The sequence below is a fragment of the Citrus sinensis genome, chromosome 4 (genome assembly GCF_022201045.2).
Source record: "Citrus sinensis cultivar Valencia sweet orange chromosome 4, DVS_A1.0, whole genome shotgun sequence".
NCBI classification, from domain to species: Eukaryota; Viridiplantae; Streptophyta; class Magnoliopsida; order Sapindales; family Rutaceae; genus Citrus; species Citrus sinensis.
In genome coordinates, this window is record NC_068559.1 from 5,352,038 (window position 1) to 5,379,860 (window position 27,823).

General features: G+C 34.8%; 2 protein-coding genes across 6 annotated transcripts; one reads left to right on the top strand and one right to left on the bottom strand.

The window, feature by feature from the left end:
* On the top strand, positions 1-10,888 carry LOC102619026 (kinesin-like protein KIN-UC). 4 transcript variants are annotated; one of them, XM_025100489.2, is made up of 21 exons: positions 1-28; positions 1,703-1,803; positions 2,018-2,140; positions 2,506-2,691; positions 3,370-3,591; positions 3,686-3,845; positions 4,183-4,332; positions 4,748-4,836; positions 5,931-6,272; positions 6,464-6,598; positions 7,019-7,198; positions 7,737-7,916; positions 8,074-8,193; positions 8,332-8,460; positions 8,522-8,657; positions 8,808-8,900; positions 9,112-9,237; positions 9,591-9,716; positions 9,878-10,021; positions 10,119-10,247; positions 10,597-10,888. In XM_025100489.2, the coding sequence occupies exons 4-21, from the start codon at positions 2,536-2,538 to the stop codon at positions 10,740-10,742; spliced, it is 2,763 nt and encodes a 920-aa protein (XP_024956257.1). In that variant the 5' UTR covers positions 1-28; positions 1,703-1,803; positions 2,018-2,140; positions 2,506-2,535; the 3' UTR covers positions 10,743-10,888. The 4 variants fall into 4 exon arrangements, with proteins under 4 accessions (XP_024956257.1, XP_006485597.1, XP_006485598.1 ...); XM_006485534.4 differs by lacking the exon at positions 1-28 and adding an exon at positions 58-487; XM_006485535.4 differs by lacking the exon at positions 1-28 and adding an exon at positions 58-487 and having other exon boundaries at positions 7,049-7,198.
* A 104-nt stretch (positions 10,889-10,992) lies between these two features.
* Positions 10,993-27,486, bottom strand: LOC102618358 (exocyst complex component SEC8). 2 transcript variants are annotated; one of them, XM_006485531.4, is made up of 26 exons: positions 27,328-27,486; positions 26,286-26,498; positions 24,631-24,804; positions 24,242-24,346; positions 23,326-23,435; positions 22,703-22,858; positions 21,874-21,985; positions 21,678-21,784; positions 20,834-21,141; positions 20,597-20,754; positions 20,321-20,436; positions 19,515-19,597; positions 18,423-18,553; positions 18,277-18,326; positions 17,374-17,474; positions 16,699-16,811; positions 15,974-16,081; positions 14,571-14,762; positions 14,286-14,371; positions 13,494-13,680; positions 13,305-13,382; positions 12,577-12,678; positions 12,315-12,389; positions 11,776-11,871; positions 11,641-11,690; positions 10,993-11,558 (listed from the first exon to the last, which is right to left on the bottom strand). In XM_006485531.4, the coding sequence occupies exons 1-26, from the start codon at positions 27,367-27,369 to the stop codon at positions 11,471-11,473; spliced, it is 3,141 nt and encodes a 1,046-aa protein (XP_006485594.1). In that variant the 5' UTR covers positions 27,370-27,486; the 3' UTR covers positions 10,993-11,470. The 2 variants fall into 2 exon arrangements, with proteins under 2 accessions (XP_006485594.1, XP_006485595.1); XM_006485532.4 differs by having other exon boundaries at positions 19,515-19,585; positions 27,328-27,485.
* Positions 27,487-27,823: the final 337 nt, after the last annotated feature.

Below are 27,823 nucleotides of genomic sequence, written 5' to 3' on the forward strand. Positions count from 1 at the left end.
ACGCGGGAACATTTCTCTCTCTTGCATCGTACGTGCTGCCCTCAATCTTTCTTTTTCTCTTTCGTTTGGTAATTAATTTGAAAGAAATTTTTTTTATTTGATTCTTTTTTAAATATTTCTTTAAATACCAAATCTGGCCTGCATCGACCACTTCGGTCTTCTTCTTCTTCTTCTTCTTCTTCTTCTTCTTCTTCACACACTTCAAAAATGCCAAATGCATGAAAATTATTATTAACACGAATTCAAATGGCTGCTTCGGGCTCTTCCAGTTTGAGGGCAACAGCATCAAGAGAAAGACATAATCACATTCCTCCTTCATCGCATTCGTCGTCAAGAAACTTAAACAATGGACCAATTCATAATCACTCCGTCCGTACCTCTAAAGAGAGACCCTCTTCTGCTTCTTCTTCCACCTCTTCGTCTTCTTCTTCTTTCAGACGCTCTGTCACTCCCAACCATCGCATTCACCCCAGCAATAACTATGAAGGTCCCACCTTCTCTCTCTCTCTCTCTCTCTCTGTGTTCCTTTCCGGGCATAAATTAATTTCTAGGACAGTTTCTGCGCAGGGACTTTTTTATGAATATATGAATTTTTTAGGAGGTTTTACAAAATTTTCAAAATTCAGTGGGTTCAATGATATTTACTCGAACTTTTTGTTGGCAACTCAATTTTGTTGCGTAAGAAGGTTCAGTTTTGATTTCTGGTATTTGGGCTTATTGCAAAATGTTTTTTTTTTTCAATTTTTACTTTTATGATACTCTTTGTTTTTGGTGATGCTGTGTTGGTTGCTTTCGAGTTGTACATGTTTGTTTTTATTTATTTATTTTCTAAAGGCGGATTTTGGGTAGTCTAGTTTCTGGTTCTGTGGATTGAAATGGCTCTTTGAGTTTGTGGGTACTTTTTTTGATGAATGCAAAGTTCAGCTGGTTGACAAGATAAGATGAATGCTTGGCAATTTCTAGTGATATTATGGGCTGAATGTAAGTTTGGACTATTAGTTTTTGTAGTTTCCTGCATGATTATCCGTGCTGCTTTGAACATTTTGTGCTCAGAAAGAACCAAGTGAAGTAAGCCATATGGTACTTGAAAATTGGTCTAACCAGATTCAATTAGCCACATTGGGTGAAAAGAGCTTAAATTTTTTAGTGACAGTTGACCTCTGCAATTTTGATTTGGTTGGGATATATAAGTCAGCAATGCCATTTTACCTTATCATCCTCGAAATTATCACTGTATTTGTTGTGATCTCAATGCACTTAGTGACTTTATAACTAAATTTTGGACTCTGAATTAGATGAGTTTTTATTTATGAGGTCATCTATACTGTTTTTATGGTTGTTTTTATCTTCTTGTGATGCATTTAGTGTTCTAGTAGCTTGTTAAAGCTTAAGTGAAAGCTTCCTTGTTCTCGTGTATTTTATGAGGAGAGGTGAACATGATTGTGGTTGGATAAAAATTAGATGCATTTTCCCCCTTTGTACTGTTAACAAAGTCCTGAAATCAAATTTATTTTTATTTTTTCAAATAGTATGATAGCAAGCATGACTGAATTTTTTGCTAATGGAGAATTGGAAATGGTATCTGTATAATATGTTGTTTGCTTCGACAACTAAACCTGGCCCAGTACATATTAAGCAATTAGTTGTCATGTTAGGCTAACTCTTCTTTATATAACATTTTGAAGTTTGACCATTTTAACAGATCCTGGAAGGGTGAGGGTAGCTGTCAGACTTCGACCAAGAAATGCTGAGGATCTTCTCTCGGACACTGATTTTGCTGATTGTGTTGAGTTGCAACCGGAGGTGCTCTTCATGATCTATTAAAATATTAGAAAATAAATTATTCTATGTTGTTTGAAACTAGGAAATGATTGGTTCCAGCTGAAATGTATTTATTCATCAAAATGATCGGCTATTTCTCTCATCATTTATGCATTTATTATTTAAAATTTTTTCTGAGCAGCATCTGCAGAGATTTGAATTAGTTGAAGTTGACCCATGTATTTTTCTTTTGTAGCTTAAGCGGTTGAGGTTGAGAAAAAACAACTGGAGTTCTGAATCTTACAGATTTGATGAAGTTTTCACAGAAACTGCCTCTCAAAGGCGAGTTTATGAAGTAGTAGCAAAACCTGTAGTTGAGGTAAGTTAGTAACTAGTATAATTCGCTTCAACAAATAGTATGAATCATGGGTCTCTCAGAGGGTGTTGTCTATGCTTAAATCTTCTTCACAGACTGAGACTAGAGTTCCAACTACTAGGCTTTCCAACACCAATAAAAAACAGATAAATTTGTTTTGTTTTTGGTAACCCAAAAAACCACCAACTCGCTTGACAACCTCAAGTATTTTTCCTCCATTTTTCCGCCTTTGTTTGTCTCATTTATGTTCCAGTGGAAAGTTATAGGTAGTTACGGTTTTGAAATAGTCAATTTAAATCTAACATTGACTCATATCAGATATGGAGGGTATCTTAATTGTTATGGACAATTTTCATTAACTTTTGCAGAGTGTATTGAATGGATATAATGGGACGGTTATGGCCTATGGTCAAACTGGTACCGGCAAAACGTATACACTTGGCAGACTGGGTAAAGATGATGCATCTGAACGTGGTATCATGGTTAGAGCTTTAGAAGACATAATTTCCAGTATGTCCGTTACCTCTGATAGTGTGGAAGTCTCCTATTTGCAGGTACAGCACTTTAGTTTATGTTGCATCAGAACTTGCTTTTTTCTTAGCATGTATTTAAATATTTTTTGATATTTATTGTTGAAGTGCTACATCAACTCTTTCTTATTGCTGTGTGTTGGTTTGAGCAAACCACAATTTTGAGGTGCTTTAAATTTGATAGGTACGTTTATTCTTTTTAAGTCATATTCTTGTAAACCAAAAATGTTGAAACATCTAGGTGTATAAGAAAAAGTTAAATGGTTTTAGAGCATGTAGGAAAGATTGTTTGACAAGCTGTTACCATAAAAAAATATTATATTAATTTGAACAAAGAGGTAAACAAAAGAAACCAGTGGCTTGAGAATGTAGGGATCTGTTTCTCCCACATGTTTTATAATTAGAGTCTTGGGGCTAGACTGCCAGAGGAAAGTTCTAAATTGCACCAAACCCTGTGGCAACATGCTTCTGTTTCTCAGATAGAGTGTTGTTTGTTTTCATTGCAAATTCGAGCCCATATCATGTGGTGATCTGTTGATAAGGCATTTGTTTCATTGATTCTTGTAACCACACTAAATGATTCCATGTAACTACTAGAATGCAGTTGTCTTCTTGTTATTGACGTGCTCAAATGGTTAGTTAGCTTTGTTTTCCTAACGGATAATGACTCTTTCAGCATTAATTCATATTTTTTTCCTCCAGCTGTACATGGAATCCATTCAAGATTTGCTTGCACCAGAAAAGGTTAATATCCCAATTAATGAGGACCCCAAGACCGGAGAAGTGTCACTGCCTGGTGCAACTGTAGTTAAACTTCGAGATCTTGATCATCTCTTACAGCTGCTCCAAGTTGGTGAGGTAAACCGTCATGCAGCTAATACGAAGCTTAATACCGAGTCTTCACGTAGTCATGCAATTCTCGTGGTGAGCATCTGTTGCCTGTATATCATGATGTTCTTTTTCAAGAACAACACAGAGCAAATTCTTCTAGTCATCTGAATTCAGTTGGTTTCACCAGGTTTATATTCGAAGATCTGTTCATGAAATCATTGATAAAATTACTTCTGAAGAGAAAGACACAAGAACTGAGTTACCTGGTGACAATCATGTACCGCTAGTTAGAAAAAGCAAGTTGCTGATTGTGGATCTTGCGGGTTCTGAAAGAATAGATAAATCTGGTATATTTTTCGTTTAATACTTGTAATTTGATAGCTGCATCTCAAACTTGCAAACTTCCATCTTTTATTTAGGTCCCATTTATTTGGTGTTTTCCTTTTATTTCTTTTTCAATTCACTGTTCTGGGGAAAAGCAGATCCCTTTGTTAAAATGGATTTTTATTTTCACTTGTTCCCTTTGGGAAGTCTCATATCTCAAGTAATATTAAGACAAAATTGTTTCATAATAATTGGTTAAGAAGATTTACTTGATAATTGAGAATTTTAAGTGACTAAATTGGTAGTTTGCTTTTATTCATTTTGTCTTCAAGAACTTTCATGATTATTCATATGTTGCAGGTAGTGAAGGCCCCTTGCTTGAAGAGGCTAAGTTCATTAATCTTTCTCTTAGTTCCCTCGGCAAATGTATAAATGCTCTGGCTGAGAACAGTCCACATATACCTACAAGGGATTCTAAGTTGACAAGATTGCTCCGTGATTCTTTTGGAGGTCATCTCGAAAGTCCTTACATTTTGCTCTGTTTCTTGAATATTTTGCTAATACAGCAAAAGATATTTTTCAATAAGTACATATTCCTTTCAATATTTAGAAACTTATTACACCAGAATTAGTTGTTAATGTTTATGATGTTTCTTTTAAGTTATAGGAATGCTTTTGTAAAATTGATATATAGGTCAAAATTTGCAGTACATTTATTGAGTTTATACTTGTTCATTGATATATCATTTGGTAATATTTAGACCTTTCTTTTCATTGTTTAGTTAAAGTTTTCGTAAACAATAATTCTGATTAAATGTTCCACATTTTGCATGTATCTGTATGTCACATTGTTGTCTGAAACTTTTTTATTTTTTTCTGTTCCCCCTTTAACCCCTCTCATGGGAATTTATTCATTATCAAATAGGCTCAGCGCGGACTTCACTCATAATAACAGTTGGGCCATCTGCACGTAATCATGCGGAGACCACAAGCACAATAATGTTTGGACAAAGGGTGAGTCAGTTTAATTGAAAAAAATAACGAAAGCTCCCTTCCAATTCACATTTTTTTTCCCCCAAGAGCTAATGATTGTCTTGCACAAGAGAGCAGGACAATGGTGAGGGGGATAACAGGATGACATTCTAAAACTCACTCCTCACCCAAACCCGGACTAAAGTTGTTGCTGCTATGATCCCAAGAGACTTCACTACCTCAGCTAGTTGATCGTTAACAAACCTCTTTTTCCACCCTGAATTATTGTTGCAGTCGTGCGTTAGTCTTCCAGTTACATAAATACAAAGTCTAGTTCTGGATTTTTCAGTCGTATGATAAGGATGGTCTAAATTCTGTGAATCTTCCCCATTATGTCTATCCTTGGACTGAATATGCTTTGATTATATGAAAGGATTTAAATGAAGCATGCAATATAAATGTTATTATTGTTTTTGTTCCTATCAAATAAATGTGTTTGTGTATGTTTTTGTTTTTTTTCCCCGGAAATGATGTGATCGCCAGTTGCATAATTTGTTTATCCCTTGACAATAGAAGTGACCACAAAAAATGTAGCAGGCTCAATAGAATGTCTGTTCCATGTTCCTGACAGCCTAGGTTTTATTGTAAGAGGGAAGCTTGTGGTGCACTAAATTGAACTGTGGGAGGAACATGATGTTATTTCCTGCAGTGAGCTGATTTGGAAAATATTCTTCAATTGCATCATAATTTAATAGAAAGACCTCTGAGAGAAAGTAGTTATCCAAGGGAAGATGTTAAAGAGCTGGACAGATGGATGTTGATTTATATAATTCTCAGTTTCACTCTCTACTAGCAGGGTCTAGCAAAGCCCTTGACACCAGCAGCTTTTTTGATCCTAAACAGTCTCATCTTGGGAAGTTTATTCAGATTTTGTTCATTAATTAGTCATCATATGTTGTCGCCCCAAATGGAATGATGGTTTTTTTATACTAATCCTTTAACTAGTTCTCATTAATTCTTTTTCCTCAGGGATCTATTCGTATTTTGTTGTTTGAGTTCTTGCACTTAAATTTGGATTTTAAAAAAAAATTTAGTTACTTGATTTAAATAGGAACTGCATATTTTTGCTTTTGCAGGCAATGAAAGTAGTTAACATGGTAAAGCTTAAAGAAGAGTTTGATTATGAAAGTTTATGCCGGAAGCTTGAGACTCAAGTAGACCATCTTACTGCAGAAATTGAAAGGAAACAGAAGTTGAGAGAAAATGACAAGTGTGAGTTAGAAAAACTGCTGAGAGAGTGTCAAATCTCATATGATGAAGCAAAAGACAACTTAGTCACCCAAGTAGAACTTCTTACTGCAAAAATTGAGATGCAACAGAAGTTGAGAGAAAATGACAAGTATGAGTTTGAAAAGCAACTCAGAGAATCTCAAATCTCGTATGATGAATCAATGAGAAATCTAGTAACAAGGTCTGAGGTAGTTCTCTCTCCTAAAAAATTCTTTTGTTCAAATTGATAGAAACCATCATTCATAGCCAGGAATTTTCTAAATTTGTCATAAAAAACATCTGTATTTGTTCCAAGTTGTACATTCATTTATTACTTTGTATTCCTATGCCTGTTTTAATAGAATCCCTTTGCTTCCCAACATGTTGTTCTGACTTGCAGTTTCTAGAGAAGGAAAATGCTCATCTTGAATTGGAGGTGGAAAAAATCTTGGGCGAATTGAACCACCAAAAGGATCAGAATAATCTGAAGCGTGAAAAGATTGTACAGCTAGAGATAAGTTTGAAAAATAGCAAGGTACTTCCCTTCTTTCACAAAGTCTCGACTATCTAGCAACTCATCTTCTTTTCCGCTTTAAGCAATGCTCTATTTTGTTTGATACATTCTCTTAATCAACTTAACTTAGTAATATCATACTAGTGGATATATCATGCATAATAACTATTTCCTTAATTTTACAATCGAGAAACAAAAGCTGACTTGGGCTTTGTATCAGTCACTGGGTCAGTGGTAGTTACAATTAGCGTGCAAGTTCACACAAAGTTTGATAGATATTTCTGTGTATGGAAGTGCTAGACGTGTGAAAAGTTTGATTGTTGTTCTTAAGTTACTGTTGTATAATTCTAGAATCAGTTTATTTGTTAATGAAAAAAGTTAAACTACATTTTTTTTTTCTTGGTTAAACTACATTTTTTTTTCTTGGTTCTCTGTTAGTAGCAACAACAACTTGATAATTCTTCATACCAGAAAGTATTGGCTGATACCACCCAAATGTACGAGAAGAAAATAACTGAATTGATTAAGCAGCTAGAAATTGAGCATGCCCGGTCTGAAGGTGCTGAGGAACAAGTTGATACAATGAAGAAGCTGATTAGTGATAATCAAAAGTCAATTGAGGTATTTACGTTATATATTCAATACTGGAATGGTTTTTATGTTCTTTTCTCTATCTCCTTGCTTCATGCGCTTCCCTTCCATCCCAAAACGTATATCCTTCTTTCACTTTTCATATTTTAACAGTATATTGTGTCTGCAGTTTGCCTTGTCTTCTCAAACCAATTCTTGTGTAGTTCTCAAACTAAGGGTAACTTTGATGGTTAAAATGTTTAGCTTCCTCTAGTAGAAAGAGGGTAAAAAGTTCGTGACATGCAAATATAGATGGACAAATATCGAGATTTAGAAAGTTCCTGTTTTTGTATTGGCATCATTGTAGATTTTTATTTTTGGAATTACTCATGATTTTGTTTGAGATGCATGGTCGGCCCAGAAATTAAAAGTATAATAATGAAATTTCTTCTTTAGGGCCTTTTATCATCCCGCCATGTTCTTTTAGTCTTTCTTTTACATAATATTTGTGAAACTATTTATTTCATCATAAGTTGTATCAACGTGATGGGCACAAATCAAACTCCTTTTATTTTGTTGTTTTTTGTAGCAATATGAGATGGAAAATTCCACATACCAAAAAGCTCTTGCAGACACCACTCAGCTATATGAGAAGAAAATTGCAGAGCTAAATAAGAAACTAGAGGATGAGCATGCCTGTTTTGAAGGTGCAGTGGAACAGTTGGATATGGTAAAGAAGCTTTTAAGTGATTACCAAAACTCAAATCAGGTTAACTTTTTATCCCAAAATCAAAATTGAATAGTTGAAATATGATATATTGTTTGTACTTGCTTTTAGAGCTCATAAATTTATGACTTCTGAATTCATTTTTACCTTCAAAATCCCTTTGATAATGATCTTAATACCGTTATCTATGGAAATTCAGGGACAGAAAGAGGTTCATGAACTTTGTGTGAAGCTAAAGGAAACCCGTCAGCTGCATGAATCTGCTGTGTACGAAGTTCAAACCTTGAAATCGGAGTACAAAAATCTTCTGGAAGAAAAGGTATGATTGGCATTAAAAACCAAATGGTATTGGCAAATATTTTCTTCAATTTTTGAAATGATTTTGTCTGGATTATAATCATGTGACAACTATGGACTTGAAAATTTATATATTTTCTGGAAAACTGAAATTATGAAGGAAACAATGAGTGACGAGCTTCAAGCTGCCAGGCAAAGACTTTTAGTTGAAGAGAAGCAGAGGAAGGCTATTGAATATGAACTTGTCAAACTAAAGAAGACTGCTCCTGAACATGATGATGATTTTGAGGTAATTTATTAATACATTTTCTACTTACTGGTATGTGATCTTATATAATAGTATTTTACAGGACAAGAAACCATATACAAAGGATTACATCAGTAAAGGATCTTCAAGATTTGGGGCTCCAATGAGTTTACAGAAGTCAAACCCATCCAGGGAATTATCTGGTCAGAGGGCAACAATTGCAAAGATATGTGATGAAGGCAAGAACAGTGTTTATAAACAGAATTGAATTACAATTTTTTACCCTGATTAAACAAACTAGAACAATGTTTATAAACAGTCACAAGTTTTTGCTCTGATACAAACTTAGGTATATTAATTCACAAAGCTCGTTGGCTTTGCAAATGCAGTTGGGCTTCCAAAGATATTGCAATTGTTAACATCTGAAGATCCAGATGTCCAGATCCATGCCGTGAAAGTTGTAGCCAATCTTGCTGCTGAAGGTATTCTACCTTCTTTCTATGAGACGTATATTGATGAATTGGGGTCATTCGTCTGTTGATTACACATATGCTAAGCCTTTCTTTTGGGGGGTGCATTTGGTGGAAGCCTCTCTTTTCTCTTGAATTAAAATGTTCATCAGTTTCTGTCTTCTAAGCTCCAGACTCCAAAGTTGAATAATTGACGTTAGCTAAAGAATGTTTGTCCTTTCAGATATTAATCAAGAAAAAATAGTGGAGGAAGGTGGTTTAGATGCTTTGCTGTTGCTGTTGCGAACGTCGCAAAATACAACTATTCTGAGAGTGGCTTCTGGTGCCATTGCCAATCTAGCAATGAATGGTAATCTATTTGTTTGTTTTGTATCAGTGGATTTACAGATTACGGCTTCCCAATATTGATAACCGATGATTTTATTTCCATTTTCAAAATTTTCCCTTTTATTTTATTGCTTTTACCAGTAGACACAGCAATACGGATTTTCAAGCAATAAATTGGCCTATATGTGTAATTAAGTAAATTAATCTAATCTTGCGAACCTAAGGTTCCTAAGATTTAGGGTAAAGTTGCATTGTGAATTCCTTGTTTATTTATGGTTCTATTGTAATGATAATAATTTATTGCTTGGTCATGAACAATAAGAAACTGAACTATATATATTTTTTCCTTTAAAAAAAAAAAAAACATCTTCTCAGAGATGAATCAGGGCTTAATCATGAGCAGAGGAGGAGGTCAGCTGCTAGCAAAAACAGCTTCCAAAACTGATGATCCACAAACTCTTAGAATGGTAGCCGGTGCACTTGCAAACCTCTGTGGCAATGGTAAGTCGAAAATGATCTTCCAGTTTTTCTGTCGAATTTCTTCATCAGGACAGGTCATTAGTTTCTCCAAAAGCCATAAACTGATATATAAACATACTATTAATACTGAATCATTATAATGAAATATGGATGTATTGACGCTTGGGTTTTTTATGCAACAGAGAAGTTACACACGATGCTGGAAGAAGATGGAGCCATTAAAGCACTTCTGGCAATGGTTAGATCTGGGAATATTGATGTCATTGCACAGGTTGCTAGAGGACTAGCTAACTTTGCAAAATGTGAATCCCGGGCAATTGTTCAAGGTCTGTTCCTACTTTCTTTTCATAAGTTATATATGATCATGATCAGCCATCTTCAGTCTGCACTGATCATAATTCTTATGAATGTTTGCCACTGCAGGACAAAGAAAGGGCCGTTCACATCTGATGGAAGACAGTGCCCTTGAATGGTTGATTGCCAACTCTAAAACCAATTCGGCTTCAACCCGGCGCCATGTTGAACTTGCACTTTGTCATTTAGCACAAAACGGTAAACTGCTTATTGTGCTTGACCATCGCTTGCCAGTGCATGATTAGGATCTAATATAAATGGAGAGATTTTAATCTTTTCTGAGAATTATAAAAATCATTAGGACATTTTAAGAAATAACGTGTAGATATGGAATATTTTAATACTTTCGCCCAAGATAATAGATGATAATGAGATATATTATAGTCTGTTCTAAACAAAACTGGAAAATGGTCATAAGACTTTCCTAGGAGCAACTCGAGATAGAAATCAAACTCCCATATCTTAACACTTATTTGTGCTGATCAATTGCATCACTCTGCTATGAATTTCATGCTTTTAACTCGACGTGATCTTCTCCTCCTTACAGAGGACAATGCGAGGGACTTCATATCACGCGGTGGCGCAAAAGAGCTTGTACAGATATCAATCGAGTCCAGTAGGGAAGATATCCGCAACTTAGCAAAGAAGACAATGAAGTCAAACCCAAGATTACAAGCTGACACGCATGCCTAATTGCAAATAAATGTACAGATTGATGCCTTCCAAAAGTTCTCTGTAATATATTCAAACAAAGCAAGTACCATCCAGTTTCGACATTGGGTTTTGTATTATATATATATATGTATATATATATATAGACAAAAAAATTTATTTATTTATTTTTAAAAAATCACCAGATTACGCAAATTTTTCACGTGCGCATGCTAGCTGATTAAACCAGGTGTAAATGGAAACCTGAAATAGAAACAAGTGGCAATTGTCCTGAGAAAAACTATAAATATTTTTATTATCATAATAATGATCTCAATGGCAAGACATGGGAGCAGTAGTAGCTTATATGGCCAGAATTTTATAAAGGACCTCAAATTCTTACAAGAATCAATATGAAGAATTTACAAGGAAATAATATCACTTGTCACCAACCTATTTTCACCTAAAACTTGGAACCAAGAACCACTAGTAAAACACAAATTGCATGACAAGCAACAAAACTGATACTGAAATAAAAGAATGAAATCAAAATCAACAGCTTGCTCCTGGTATTGACAATATATGACAAAAATTTACCATACTGCAGCTGCAAATCTTAGGCAAACTTCAAAATGAAAAAGGCCCTGCATCCAGCTGTAGCATCCGTGCTCCTTTATGATACACTAATGAAATCTATACATGCTAGCACATCCTCCAAAATGAGCTACCCTCAATGTCCTCCGTACATAACAAATTCATCCAAGCAATAGCTACAGGGATAAAATTTCAGATACTCGATCTAGTGCATCAGACGGAATCTCCCTTCCCGGAACATTGACCTTTAGAAGACTAGCATACCTACATAAAAGAACGTTGCTCGTTACTAAATAAACATGGATGCATATCAATTCAAATACCACAAGTGGTCATAGCAACTAACTCTGTAGTGGTAAATAAGTTTTCATGCTCTGTAACGAATGCAAGCAGGGCCTGAAACAGGAAGAGAGTTACGATATCAGATAGCACCACCTATATTTAAAAAGAAATGAAACTATTTAAGTTTAAAATGACTTGCCTCAAATGGCATATTTAACAGCTCATAATAGGTTCGGACACGGTCCAATCTCCGTCTTACAGCTTCACTATCAATTGAGGGAATAGCTGCCAGAGCCTGCAAAATGAACGTTATTGGAAGTTGTAATGGTGATCACTATACTCATAACTATAATCAGCAAGTTTCCATTCCAACCAATTAGCATTATAGATAAAATCTATGTTAGATTTAAGATTATTTACAATTGTAATACCAAAAGCATCCTCAGTAAAGTACCAATAATCAATAGCAGGAAAGGAAGCACAAGCTGGCCATAGTCAAGAGAAGTTGAGAGGTTAGAAATTCAATTAGCAGATCAAACTCAAACAAACATGGATTGTGTCATGAAAAGTAACCTTAAACGATCAAGTTAGATATTTTCACATCCAAACAAATGCCAAATTAAGTATATGACTGCTCATAAAATCCTGTTAGATAAATCTGTATAAAAGTTTTTATTTTTTTGGTCATTTTAATCAGTTTCTATGAATATAAAAGATAGTAAATAATAACAAATTTACCTGCTCCAAAGCAATTGAGTTGCGGCATATTTGCTGAACCCCGAAAAGGTTGATATTTTTCATGTCAGCCAAAGCCTAGAAAGACATTGCATCTCCCATGAGAAGTGAACATTATAAATAAAATAGGAGTCAACATATACTAAGCTGAACTATAAGAGATTCGGATCGGGGGGGGGGGGGGGGGGGTGAAGAAAAAAACCAACAGAAAACATCATCTAATACAAGATTTGTGAGGCCAAAAAAATAAAAGAGCAAAGCAGACCTTAATGGACGCATTTGCCGCAATGCCGCAAATCCCACCAAATATGTAATTTCGCTTCTCTTCTGCAATGAAAGGTGCCATCTCTTCATCCCTACGTGTTATCTATGCATAAGAAGTGAAAAAATAAATATAAGATAAGACTTCCAAAAGCAAACAACAATACCATGAACAATTATACTGATCAAATCAGAAAAAGGAATTTTATCCTACAACCCCTCCACATGCAGATGATAACGTTAAACACTTGACCCAGAGGCTTAAGACTAAGGGCCAAACATAATGCTTGAGCTCTAATGATATTCAAATACAAGGAATTATATACTGTAGCAGTACCATTGAAAATAATTTGAAACCTCAATGCTCAGATTAATTCTCTACCAATAACTCTTCAAATAAAAATACAATTTTAAAAAGTGGTATAACATTGCAGAAGTAGGTTCTCTACAGTATTTATTGGTAGGGATAGTTAACATTATTAATGAAAGAATTAGTATTACAAAGGCCATCATTCATGCTAATTTATCCTTTTATGACCAAGCCAATTCAGTGGGTTGCTGTCCCATGCTCGTGTTATTTTCCTTCAAACATTGTCGAGGAAGAAAAAGAGTTAAAAAAAAAAAGAAAAACACAAATTCCAGGTGCACAAAAGAATTACCCAGAAGCAGGCATGAGATAAGGTCATCACGCTCTATCTGCCTCAGAATATAAGCACACATATGGATACTCACCTGTGAAGTGAGAGAAATAATAAAGTCATCAGGCTCTTCCGCATCTTGGTCCTCTAAATAATCCCTACTTGTCATTTCCTGTTCAAATCATGACATTCAATGAGTTAAAGAGATTTCCACAACAAGATTTTCTTAAAATTCTACTCAATTGAGGAGAAATATTTATCCCATCACACTGGTTTCACATACCTGCAAATGGAAGATTGTTTCCAGCTGCATCTCCACACGTAGAACCTTAAGGCAATCAATTGCTAATTTTCTATATTCATCTGCAAATGATGCTAAATCCCTTGAAGGTGCACTGCTTGATCGATTATGATGAGGCTTCCTACTCTCTTCTACTAGATTTGATTCTCTTAGGGTTGCTCGTCCAAGCCTGTTCATTAAATTTAAAATGATGATAATAATAATAATCTCCAAAGCTGTTAAAAGCAATTTGGTAATATAATTATTTTAAAAGAAAAATAATTGTAATGAAGTAGCAATCTGCATTAAACTTCTCTCAAGAAGCAAGGTCAGAATGGTGGCAATTCCTATAGTAACAACTAACCTATGGTGGCAAGAAAAACTAAAGCATAAATACAGTAGAAACACAGGGGAGCATCTAACAATGGGCGGACATTTCCTATGAGGGAATAGGTAGAATGGCATGTCTGCCATGCATAAATACACTTTGTTCATCAATTTAATCAACGGCCTCATCGTTTAACACTATATGCATGTTAAAGAAAAAGATGCCGAATAATCATGGGAGAACATAAGCTCCGCTACTCGCTCAAATAAGTAAAAGCAAATTTAACTCATTTACATGCATAGATAAACATTCAGTGATTTTAGGGGTTCAAATTGTTTATTAATATAACTACTTCCCATTTTCCTGATGTCAAGTTGCAGTCTAGTGATGTTTCCCCCCACCAAAAAAAAAAAAAAAGTGAAAAAAAGGGAATATGTCTATGTTAGCAACCGCATGAAAGAACTTGCCTCTCAATGGAGTCGGCAACATACTCCAATGAATCACTCAGTGATGCCAGCAAAATTAATTTGTTTTCATCATGAATTAGATTCTCCTGTAAAAAAGACAAATGGAGAAAATGTGGTGAAAATAGTTTAACAGCAAGACTATGTGTTTGAAATTCTGTTCAGTAAGTCAAGATCTTAAAACCTCAGATGAGAAAGGGGAAAAAGGCTAAATAGGAGGCACATAATTTAAGATCAAAAGAAACTTTCAATATAAAACTTAAACAAGCAGCCACCAGATACACACACCTGCCTGATAGGCCGCAAACTCAAGAATAATTCTCTCAGTTCTGATTCAACACCGGGAGTTTCAGCATCGTTGACACTACTCACACTGTCCAATTGACCATTTGGTAAAGATGCACTAGCTGGCTCAAGCCGCAGCAATTTATCAATATCATGCCTACCAATAAGCATATAACTCTGCTTCTCAAGAACTGCCTGTGATGTTACCAAAGCAATTAGTGGACAGATGAACCTCACATCAAATAGTATTCAACATTGGCAAATAAAGGGGAAACAAAAAGCTGATAAGATTTATATTAATATCAATGAGACATCACAATTTTGTTTATTTCAATCTGCTTCTATATACCACATGGGTTAACAGTTGTGCATCTGTATTGTTGATTCCCAGTATCAAGCAATTGCAATTCTACAGAGTCCTGATGTAGCATTATCATTATTGTTGCAATTTTATTTTCACCAGAAAATCTTATACATTCTTTAACAAGAGAGATGGCGAAAACGGGAACAGTATTGCCAGCAGGAAGAGAAAAATAAGGGGAGGGAATATCTCCATCATTCCATGTGTTTAGTGGATGGGAAAGACAGGAAGATAAATGGTGAAATTTTAATAGCAATGTTACTTTTAGTGAATCCTAACTTCTCCTTCAATCTATCCACTTTACTGAGAACTGATACCAGAAGATTGGAGGTGAAAGCACTCCTTGCTCTTTTCTTTTTCCCCTCTGCTTCTTCCCATTAAACAAAAACCGAGGTCTCTATCCTCCCTCTTTTCTTCCCCTCCGGGATCCTTCCCTTCTCCATCCAACCAAACAAACTCGTTATCTTGTCCAGAGTTAACTTCTCAATTTTCTGGTGAATTCAATAGTTACCATCAAAGCTTTTGTATCATGGCAAACCAAATAATTTCTCATAAAATGTCATGAACCAGTAAGGCTGTCCCCAGTGCACTATTATCATTTAATATTTCCTCCAATAATAATGGTATCTTTAAGAGGTCCGAGTCTGAAAAAAAAATAGCCCCACAAAGTTTGTAAATCATTTGATAAGAGATATTAAACATCCTGATCTCCATAGTATCTTACTCACACCAAAAGCCTTATTTCACCATAGCTCCAGATCAATACATTATCAGAACCTGTAGTTGATTTTAGAGCTAAAATATTTGAACCCTCAAGAATCAGTATCAATGATTCCAGCCCCACCAACATATACCACTTCATTACTCAAGTGTAAGCAGTGTCTTAATGGATATGAAAAAAGAATCACGCGAACACAAATCACAAGTTGATGAAGCAGAATCAATAACATACAAACAACATAAGTAGAAAATAGAAAATAAAACAGTTAAAAAGAATATTGTAACTCCTATGAGATTAGGTAATAAAACAGAGAAACGGTTTTACCTCCATGTATGAAGTCCGACATCTTTCGTATGTTCGCTCCAGGAAAGTTTGCACATACTTCACAAGGTCAGCAGCAAATTTAGGCATCGCTTGAGCCCAGCCCAGAACCTAGGGCAGATAACAATTTATAATTAGATACAGTTGACTTTAAAATTATTCAACAATTTAGTCATCTCATAACCAATAACTTTTTTGACAAACCACTGCAATTTTATTCTGCGTGATTAGAACATATATTTTATACAGTAAAATATAATATGTACAAAATCATCAGTTGAGAGAGAGCATACAAAAGTCATCATCTGAGAGAGAGGGCATATAAAAACCACCAGTTGAGTGGAGTACACAAAAATCAACAGTTGGGAGAGAAAGTATAAAATAATCACATGAGAGTAGTTTGTAAAATATTAGTGGCAAAGTAGACCTTGACAAACGAAAAAGAAAAAATAAAGAACCGCGGCAAAAAGAGTTTAAGATAATAAGAAATTATAAAAACATTCTAGTTTTGATCTCTAATAGCTTCTCAATCAGTGAGTTTAATATTTCTCACTTAAAATTAAAATTCCAATACAAAAATCAAGCAGTTCTCCTAAATATAGAAAAATTCAACATCAAGCTCATCAGTCCATACTGTGAAGTTCTGTTTTGATAAGAAACTGTGAACTAAGTTGCACATTTCGGGATGAAAGATTTTTGTCTACAAAACAAGTACAAACTATGCTTGCCTCTTTTGCCAGGAAATCAATTGCCAAAAGTCCCTGTAGGACAGGTCGACCCTTCTCAATTGATGGAACATAAGTAGCTGCAGTATGCGCCCTTGGCCGGAATGCAGCAGGACCTGTTAGAATGCCTCTGAAAATCAGAGTTTTATATACGAGTAACATAACAGAACCAATTGCCTATGATTATAAAGTGATAAGCCAGGTTCAATTATCCCTCCGCCCACTAATCACATAAATTGCATGGTTTCTTAATAAAATTGCTTTTGTTATCAAAATGTTTAAGATAGTACACTATATTTCATTTTGACTACATCATTGTAGAACAGTGACACGTCTATATGGGATGACTTGAATCTCCAGAACAATGAGCTCCCTGTCTTACGTATAGTCATTATGCTGGTTTAACAGTACCTAGACACTGAAACTCAATGTGTTACGTCAGATAATTCATTGACTTTATACCTCAAATTCAAATAGATCCTTCAATCCCTTAATCAGAAAAGCTACATAATGAAACAACCATACTTATGAATGCATAATCTAAATACCGATGAGTTGGATTATATGATGAACAGAGGTCCAGCCCATAAGTTCATAGGAGTAATAATCTAACAAGAGACTAGGACTCCCAAAGTATTGCTATAGAAGTACTGAGATTAGTTAGTTTATGGAACTTGCTTGATATAGCTTGCTGCACGCCTTTTCGGTAATCTACAAACATAGTTGGTAAAAGATGGTCCTTGACAAAGTTCTCCACAAAGGCTAACAGTCCATCATTACTGCAGATTTAAGAAGACAAGAAACATCAAAATCAAGTAATGTAGATTTTTTAATAAAAAGCTAAAACCTGATGCAACCATCTATGTAAAAAATTAAACTGATCTTACAAGATGAGCAAAAGTTGAAATTACTACCAAATGATCTGACAGAAAAGAAAAACCAAGGAACCACAATTGCCCATGCATATACATGTCACAAAGATCCTACACCTATTAAATGACCATCTTCAAACAGGAGATTTATTACTGAAAATACCAAATAAACAATAGAGAGGCCCAAGATACAAATTCATAAACACATACAGTCAAAATCTCTCAACTTAAAAGGCATCAAATAATAAGAAAGGAGGAAGAGAAACGGCATCAAATAATAAGAAAGGAGGAAGAGAAACAGAGAAGCCAATAGAAGTAATAGCTACTGCGGTTTTAAATCTTTAAATAACCTCTGTGAAACATATAAAAAATAAAATACTAGCAATGCTACAGAGCTGTACTAAGAATCTGAAAAAAGTTCGAGGTCATCCGCACAATCCTTACTGCCTTCAGTTCCTATTAATTGGACAGGTACACAGTTTCAAAATCAATAAAATCAAATAGGTTAGAAGGCTTTTTATATCCAATATGTGTCTCAATTCCCAGCCCAAGCAACAATTCAGTTTCTTTTACATAAAGTTCAGATATGAAAAATGATGCAGAATTATAAGACCAAGAGAGAAGGTCTAGACTTAACATACACACATGTCCTTCATCCAAAATCATTTTATCTCTTGAACTTGAAATGCAAAAGGGTTTACAGACTTACCCAAGTTGAGAATACTTTTGGGGCAGCATCGAAGCGACCTTATCCGTAAACTGCAGAGCACATTGTGTTGAAAGATGAAACTGAGAACCCATATTTTAATAGGTAATATATCATGTTTGGAAGCATGGACCAAAACAATCCCATACCTGAAGAACAGGTCGGTATATAGATGCCGCTAGATATATTCCTTGCTCAGGCAAGACGGCGGCAGTCCCATAACCTTCTTGTAACACATTAGTACCCCTCCTACTCCATCCTTGGCGAATTAGATCAGCTCCTGTATAATGAATGACACAGTATAATATAGAAGTTAGAAAAGAATCCAGAAGGTACAAAAAATAAAGGAAAATGTAATAAAATATTATGAAAAAGAAATTACAAGATGGAGCACATACACTGAATGCAGAAAAGAACAAATGAAATATAAATATATTTTAGCATTTTGTTGTATAGATCTTTTAGTGATCCTAAGGGGTTCTTTTTTGTGTTGTTCACTTTTTGTGCATGTATTTCTTTTCAATACAAGCTTCTTTCTTTCCTAAAAAAAAACAAATAAATAAATAAAAATATTTTACAGAAAAAGAAAAACAATCTTCAGCAGAACAATTTAACAAAAACATGCTATCCCAAGATTGCATATTAAATCTTGAATATAACTACCAAGTCAGCATGCTCGCTCATCATTCTGGACTTATAGAAAAAAAGGGTAAAAGTTCAAGTCATACCTAAAAATAGCCATATTTTCATATAACTGTTCATGTGGAAAGGTAAAGTTACAACCTACAAAGTCCCCGATAAAATAAGGGAGATGCATTTCGAATCATTTCAAATTTTAAGTGAAAATGTTTCACACCTTTACCTGGGTTTTGTTCGTGCAGTAAATCAAAAATGCGATCTAGACATAATAGTAGTACAAATTGCCAATTATAAAATCTCAATTAGATTAGCAACTACGATCATTCACATAGACTCCAGTCACCACAGACAATCATAGCTTAGACAATTTATCATATTTTCTATTGACACGAGCACATACATAGCATCGAGTATTATACATGGTTATTCCAAAAATATGATTAACTGACCACCATCTGTCTATATAACAACGATCAACAGTATAGAACATAAAGAAGAGTTCACACCAACCATGAAGAAAAGATGTCTTTTAAAAAAATACAACTTTCAATGATTAAAATGCAGAAAAAGGAAGAATCACATTACTACAATCTTTTGCATACCCTGATTAGGTATCGATATTGTAGCATCTGTGAAGCGAAAAGCAAATGTAAGACCATCTTCTGACCCATCCCTGTAAGCATAACTGTCAATAGCTCATGATTGCATATAAGATGAGACAGATCTGATCAGACAAATGGCAGTTTCATTCAGTAAGCGATATCATACATGTAGCTACATGTAACTGAAAAACAAAGGCATTTGAAAAGATCCCAAGTTTTTTCAATAAAAGATTCTTGATACAATAACATTTTACAGTTCCTACAATTGTTACAAGGAAATTTATTACAAAGAAGTGGAATCGTGGCTTGACTTCAAATGAACAAACCCACTATATTCAACATTGGCAATTTGAATTTCACCTTTAACACCAAAAAGAATGGCCACCCCAGTCATCAAATCCATCCCTCAATTTCCATTCCCCCCCACCTCCCCCCAAAATAAGAAATAAAAAAAAGTAAAAGAGAAAAATCAGAAACACCAAAACAAGACCTCAATATGCCAAGAAAAATATGATACAACATGTTTTGTTGGAAGTCTTGTTCTTGATCATCTCATGACCAATTTTCACCAATTTCTTTAGTTCATAGCCAATAACACAAGAATATGGAGGGAAATGATAAGCAAGTAGAACCAAATACAAAAAAGAGCTTGACATTAACATAATGAGGGGGGGGGGGGGGGTTGGAATCATGAGCGGGGGATATTTTTATGCTCTTATGGAATATGAGAAAAATAATAAGGAAAAAAATTCATGAGTGGAGGATATTTTTATGTTCTTATGGAATATGATACTACAGTTACTTGCCTTTTCTCTTTGGAAGGGGCCTTACTTGCAAGCCTAGCTGTTTGTACAGCAGCATCTGCAGATGCAGCTTCAGGAGTTGCTCTCAAAATCTCACATATGAGTTGTTGGCATTCACTCTTCCCCACATAATTTTTAGAAACAACAAATAAGATTGAGAAGCAGACAGAAGAAGAAGACTTCAGGCAAAATGCATGACCGTACATTACAAAATTTTTGGAATTTCAAAGTAATGTGCAAAGCAAACAATCAACTATAGCAAACTAGCAAAAAGACTACCTGTAAAACTGTCATGGAAAAGCCAATACTATAGCCACCAGTAACTGATGCTTCAGAGTCTGGGTTCCAGTTTGCATCAGCTATCATTGACTTGGGAGTGTTTATGTCATGCCGGCTGGACCTGGACTCTAGAAGCTCTCCAACAACAACATGGTTCTCTGAAGAACTCCCACGCTAAATTTAGCTTCACAGTTGAAATAATAATATAGCAAATAACATAGGAAGTCATTCTCTTACCAAATATCCTGACAACAGAATCCAAAATTGAATCGAGCAGCTCTTTTGCAGCAGCTTGTGCTTTTCCCATGGGTGCCATCAATGCCGAGACAGGGCTCACTGCCAGTAGAGTCCCAGATAGAGATATCCCATTTTGACGCTTCTGTTTTGGCAACTGATAGCTCCTTAACTGTCCCTTCATAAAATGGAGACCAGTGGTACCAGTTTGAGCAGCCTGACCAATGGCAGATCTCGAAGAATTTATGAGCTGTGCATGGGCTTTAATCTTTGATGTTATGATCTCATGAATTGTTGGTCGCAATCTTTGGCTTAAGAAAACAAAATCAATGAATAATCAATAATACTACATGTACAGAACTCCCTCACATAAATTCATTTGGCACAAAAATAATGAAAGAGTGAAAACAAAAATAAAATAAATAAATAAGGATTCAATGCACGTAAAAACATTGTCATATCAATTTAAAATCTCTCTTCGTTTTCTTGCAAGGATATGCATGAATACATATATATGTCGTATTATTCATGACACATAGGAGTTAAACAATTTGTTATTAACAGAGGGATGCAATTATTTCTATTCAACAAATGTGAATATCCACAAGCAAAGGAATCAGCATTTTGAATAAACTGTAGATGCTCCCACTCTTAGGATCAATTGGCGGTGATTAAAAGAGAACAATAAAAAAAAGCTAACAGAATAAAATTGCCATGATTAATTATGACATTATAAGGTGTTGAACCCCAAGATATTAGGACTATATCTGAATGCATATCTGCAAGATAATGTTTGTTAATCACGCCAGAAATGGATACAAGGACGCATATCAGTCGGAAAACAAACCATATAATAGCACCAGCAGCTGCAACTTTGCCAAGAATGCAAAGGCACTCCACCATGGTCTGTAAATACTTCACATGAAGTGGAGCATCACTCTTTCTGATGGCTTCCTAGATTCAAATACAACCAAACAGCACTTTAGCCTGGAAAACGAGAAACATCAAGAATTATGATTTGAAGTTCAGTACACTGTACTTACAACAAATTCATCAGGAGTGGAATTTGCAAGCCATCCAATTGAAAGGCCATCTAAGCTAGTTTCGTCATGTGCTTCCAAAGAACCATCTTCATCGTGCCCATCAAATGTTGAACTGCAACACCAATTTTTTTATGAATTTTATTTTTTTTCACTAAGAAACAAAAGATTAAATAAAATTATAAGAAATATGTACAAGAAATAGGAGGACTACAAATCCACAAAAAAGGATGAGAAGTCCCAATATAAACAAAACACTTAGATACTGCAAAGATCAAAATATCCCAAAACCCAAAAACACTAGCTCACTAAGAGTGCATCCCTGTTAAGATACAGAAGCTTCCCAACTAAGCAAAATAATTTTTTTTTATATGAATTTTAGATAATGCTAAGTGATTAACTAAGATGTAATCAATCTTCTAGCATATCTATGCAAGCAACCAGCTGGATTTTTTTACTACATTAGTTTTACTGAATATTGAAACTCATCAGGGAAATATTTGCCATACAAGAATTCAGAGCAAGTGTAACAAAAGATCCTGGAAAAGAAAATTCTGCAAACAGCTTATGGAACCTACAAGCTAGGAAAAAAGGCAAATGACAACAGCTATGGTTTTTACATTTTCTTTTTCCTTTTCTTAAGAGGAAAACTGGATCAGTGGATTTTAGCAACCAGATTCGTTCGTATTTATGATTAGATATCATTTATAAAAGACATAAAACACAGAAAATTTAAAGAACACACAGGTAGTAAGCAGATAGGACCAAAAAAAGTAGTAAAATGCAGGAACAAAAAATTTCTAAAACTCATCCTCCATCAACAAAAACTTACCTATGTGATCCATCTGCAAGTCCATGGACACCAAACTGATTGTCACCTTTCAGCCTGGTTCTTCTAGACAGAGGCTGTGAATTATTTGTTGTATATGCAACAGCTACGGTTGTTGGAACTTCATCATCCATCTCATGCATACTTAAGACAGCTGAGCTGCAGGAAAAATTCTGCTTTAGGGAAAAGTTATATAATAGATGCATACATTCAAAGATAATAGGTCATGTTTCTGTTCAAAACTTCTACAGTGTTTTTGGACTAAACAATAACACAAGGTAAATATAGAAAAAGGAAATCTGGATAACTTTATGAAAACATTCACCCACCTTCCCCATACACAAGACAAAATATAGAAAAAGGTAAATATACAAATTTTATCTTAAAGTCTCAAAAAGACATTTTTCCGTGAATTATCTATTACAAACTAAATAATTGAGATGGTAAATCGATAATATGATATGGCTAAGCCATCTCAATCATGAGGTAAAATACAGCGCTGGAGTGAGCATCAATAAGAATAGCTTTCTAATTATCTCAAAAGTATTGAATGGGTCCAAATCAGTTAAATATGTGTCCAAGTTAAAGAATAGAGCTTGAAGTTTGATCCCAAAAAAATATACTACCTATATTCACCCCTATTGTAAAGATGTGCATGCAAATCCTCCAAAACCTTATAAAAAAGTACTCCTCGCAGTTTTGTTAACTCAGATCGGACATCTTGAAGAGCACCAACCTGCACCAAAATAATCAAGATATTATGACGCATGCATAATTGGAAAACAAGCCATATACACAAACATTCTGTCCCAAAGGGAAATCCTAGCTGGTCTTCTGGCCACCCAAGAGGAGACTGGAGGGGAAATTGGTCAAGATGGATAGAAACATGATAGTTCAGAAATATATGAATCTATTCTGCTATACCATCCAGTTTGATTCCTATGCCAACACTCTGAACCAACATGTAGAAAGATAAAGGAGTAAGTAGAGGCCTCACCAGAGTTGTGAATCAACAGCTCAAACTTCCAAAGTTGTGTATGTATGAAAATGGAATGTCAAAAGATAAAATGGTAAAACTGGAGCAGTATGCCTTTTATTGGAACTATGATATAAAATAAATTACAATTGTTTCAAGAAAAGATAGAAATTGGAGTTCGAAATTCCAACAAAGTCTCTGACTAAACCAAACAGTAAAAAAAAAAAGAAAAGGTTCAGATGTTGTCTTTTGGGAAGGAGTTTTAGGTTAGGTAGCTTTTGTCTTTTGGGAAGGTTTTTGCCTTTGTTTTAGATGTTGATACTGCTTTAGCCCCTTCAAAATAGAAACTACTCTCTTATTTCTATACTCCTTAGCTGTTTTTGGCAGTAATAGATACCTTGTTCACCTTTTGTAAATTTTTGTATTTTCAATCAACTTAACCCCCCCCCCCCCCCCAACCAAAAAAAAAAAAACAACATATCGATTCTTTCTGTTTCATTCTTTTGTATTTTTTATAAATGGAAACCCACAAAGGTTCTTTTTGTAGAGAGAGATTAGAAACCAACCGTTTGAAGGCCCTCTCGCTCGAGCATTAATGCTGATTGTGCATGCAGTTGAACTGCAGCATAGTACTGCTTTCCTGCAATGAGCTTCTCGATACGAGCAGGAACCTAAGCCATATTTCACAGCAAAAAAGACAATAATTCTTCTCCTCAAACACAATCACACATGGATACCAACTTAATTTAATACATGTGCATTATGTCGTGTAGGATGAGTATATTTTCCAGTTTAAAGAAAAAGGGCAGGCTCAAGTACAATGAGAATAGTGCAATCTCGTCCAGGTCTGTGATGTGCAAGTATGGGTATAAGTCAAGTCCTGAAATCTCATCACGGACCAATCATACAGTTATTATTCAATCGAATATGTTCCTGAATTTAGCAACAGACAAACCTTAGCTATGCCTTCAATTTGATCTAAGAGCGAGATTATGTGCCGTAATGTAACAGACCGATACCATAATTGATGTAACTGCTTATTGCGGGTGCCAAGACGCCTCTTTGCCTCAGCCAAATCAACCTTCAGCTCCTTGATGCTTTCAGCAGACTCACTAAACAATCGCAATATCTGAGGGAAAAAAATGAATGGATAACAAATTAGGATGAAAGTACCAAGTCTAGTTTTCCTTACGAAAGAGAAAATAGAGGAACAGGCATTTTAAGCTCCTTTACAAAATTTAGCACAAAAGCCCATAAAAACATTTGAGAAATTGAGCTAATTTACAGGTCATTTCTAGTTTTGATACTAGCATCAAATGTCACACCTTATTCCTCCATCCAATCCCCTATCTAAAAGTAATTCATCAATTGCAAAACCATTAAAAGGCCCAAATAGGTATTCCCGATTAAATTACAAGATACTCCATATAAAGGATTAACAGTAGAAAAATATAATTTAATAACAGTCTAAGCAGTTAGAAACAACAAAATGAAGAAGAAACCACGAAAATAAAGATGCAACTGAGTTCGTAATGTCTAGATATATTCTGCAGATAAACAAATCACGCCAAGGATGCAGAGTCTTCTAGTTTATTAACTTAGTAATCTCAAAAGAAATTTAGTGACAGAACGTCGAAAGTTGCAGAAGTTTATGTCCTCCATGTCTTAATTGCTGCATATTTTTGGATGAGCTACCCTTCTAAAACAATTACAGCTTACATCAAAGAGCCAAAAAGACCAAAATCAACATCACCAGCCATATATATCAGCAAAATAATAGGACAAAACACGACAAGGTTGCAGAGTCTTCTAGCTTACTAAAGTTGATAATCTCAAGGGAATTTTAGTGACAGAATGTTGAAACTTGTAAGTTCAGATTCTCCATGTCTTAATTGCTGCATATTTGAGGATGAGCTATACTTCTAAAACAATTATGGCTTACAACAAAGAGCCAAAACAACCAAAACCAAGATCACCAGCCACATATATCAGCAGAATAATAGGATTTAGGCAATTCAATATGCCAATTAACATATAGAATCAGTATACAAAAGATTCTATGATCTGGATCTTGAGAGATGAACAACAATTTGATCTCAAGGGGTTGATAGAATTACTGTTGGAGTTATTTTCCATCTGATATGTATTCCCAGTATATTTCTTCATTTTGCTTTCTCAGATTCAATGGTCTGTTTATATTTCGTAGATCCCCTTCTTTTAATTGAATACAGTTTCTTTTTAACGAGAGCAAGAGAGAGTGAGAGAGAGATGAAACAACAATAACCCATTAGCAATTTATCAAAGTGCAGACTTCATCTTATGGTAAAATGTGAACAAGCCCTTGTAAATTATCACAACGAATTGAAATTTAAAATTGAATCCCTCAACCATAAACATATGGACCAAGCAAACATATTCAACAAAAAAGAAATAGCCCCCCATCAGACTCAATAAAAGGAAGCATTGTAACTAATATCTAAACCAAAATGCTCTGACAAGAAGGCAGTAAAAAAAATAATAATAAAGGAAAGAAAGAAGGAAACTAACTACTACATGAAAAATATAAATTGTTTAAATCAAGGAAGATGAGAAAAAAAGATATTAAGAAACCTGAGAATAATTTTGAATTGCTTTGTTGAAGCCAGTGTGATATGCATGAACTACTTCATCCACCACCTCCTCAATGATATCATTTTGGTCCTTCAAAATTTGAACTTCACCTTCGCGATCCTTTGATGTCAAAATATGGACAACATGAGGTAACGAATCAAAACGTGGAGCAACCCAACTCACTTCAATTCTTGCAAGCTCCTCCCTTAAATACTGCATTCATTGTAAGATATAGCAGAAAATGAGAACAATATACATGTGCACTATAGAAGCTTACTCCAGAAATGGTACAAAGAGGTGCCAACTAGTGCATGAACATCTAACTTGTATTACAAGACCACTGAAAGGGGGAAAAAAAAATTTTCAATTCTCAAATCTTTAACTCAGTTTGGACAAACGTAGCCCTTGTTTATTGACTATAGCTATAATTTTAAATGTTACCAGCCAAGATAAATATTTTAAACAGTACTCTCCAATGATTCTACTGTCCTCTTTTTACCAAAAATAACCTCAACTACAATCGTTTTTCATATAGCAAATAAACAGAAGGAAATTTCTCTATCACAAATATAGTTTACCATAAAAACTGCACAACATTTCATTCAGCAATCTATCACAAATATAGTTTACCGTAAAAACTGCACAGCATTTCACATCAGCAATCCAGGATCAGAATACAACAGGCAGTAGTAAATTACTCGATCCTATTTTCATGAACCTACGGAACATAAGGCATCTAGCCATCCGGCTCTGAAAATGTTTAGGCATATGCAAGGGCTTAAATACTTGACATAAGATGCAAGAATCTAGTAATCCAACGGAATAATTCATTTCAATGTTTAATACAGCTTCCTGACATGAAGGTATCTAATGGATTCATCCCAAGCAACTGAACATCACCAATCTTGCACGCTTCACATCATTACCCGCGAATACTAATTAGGAAACTATCATATAAAACTTCAGTTCCTTCTCAACAATCATGAGATAATTTTCAATACAAAAACAGAAAGAAAAACAAAAAGTAAGTTAGGATAATTACTGCTTTCTCAGGAGAAATCGGCAATCCATCGAAAATATCCATTTCAAGCCTTTCACTTTAGGGAACGTCAGAAAACTGCAGCGATTTGATCTTCGGGCTTTTCACTTAAATATGCCAAATTTGCCCCTAAATACCAAATTTATAAACTTTACACACATATGCCTCATGAAGATGGGAAAAGTCAACAATACCCTTAAAAAACATTAAATCCACACCTTTCTTCCTCACATTGCTTCTTTCGGGCTTTCTCTCACTATTCTTTTTCTTATGTATTTCTCTTCTTACCATTTTTCCTCTTTAACGGTAGCTGTATTCTCTCACCATTTCATTTCTTACTTTTAATACAAGAGTTTTTTATAAAAATAAACTGTTAAAAAAGTGCATAATCAAGTGTAGACAAGGTATGTTTGAAATGCATTTCTATTTATATGCTTAGGGTTTGATTTGATTTTATTATATGTATAATTGCTAATGATTTATGAATTTTAATAGTACA

Excerpts from the sequence above, each read along its gene's own strand:
- LOC102618358 (XM_006485531.4), bottom strand. The coding sequence starts at position 27,369 with ATGGATATTTTCGATGGATTGCCGATTTCTCCTGAGAAAGCA. Across the intron at positions 23,436-24,241 it reads AGCGAGAGGGCCTTCAAACG|GTTGGTGCTCTTCAAGATGT; the intron begins GTTGGTTTCTAA and ends ATTTTGGTGCAG. Across the intron at positions 18,327-18,422 it reads TATACCGACCTGTTCTTCAG|TTTACGGATAAGGTCGCTTC; the intron begins GTATGGGATTGT and ends TGTGCTCTGCAG.
- LOC102619026 (XM_006485534.4), top strand. The coding sequence starts at position 247 with ATGGCTGCTTCGGGCTCTTCCAGTTTGAGGGCAACAGCATCAAGAGAA. Across the intron at positions 1,804-2,017 it reads GTGTTGAGTTGCAACCGGAG|CTTAAGCGGTTGAGGTTGAG; the intron begins GTGCTCTTCATG and ends TTTCTTTTGTAG. Across the intron at positions 3,592-3,685 it reads GTAGTCATGCAATTCTCGTG|GTTTATATTCGAAGATCTGT; the intron begins GTGAGCATCTGT and ends TGGTTTCACCAG.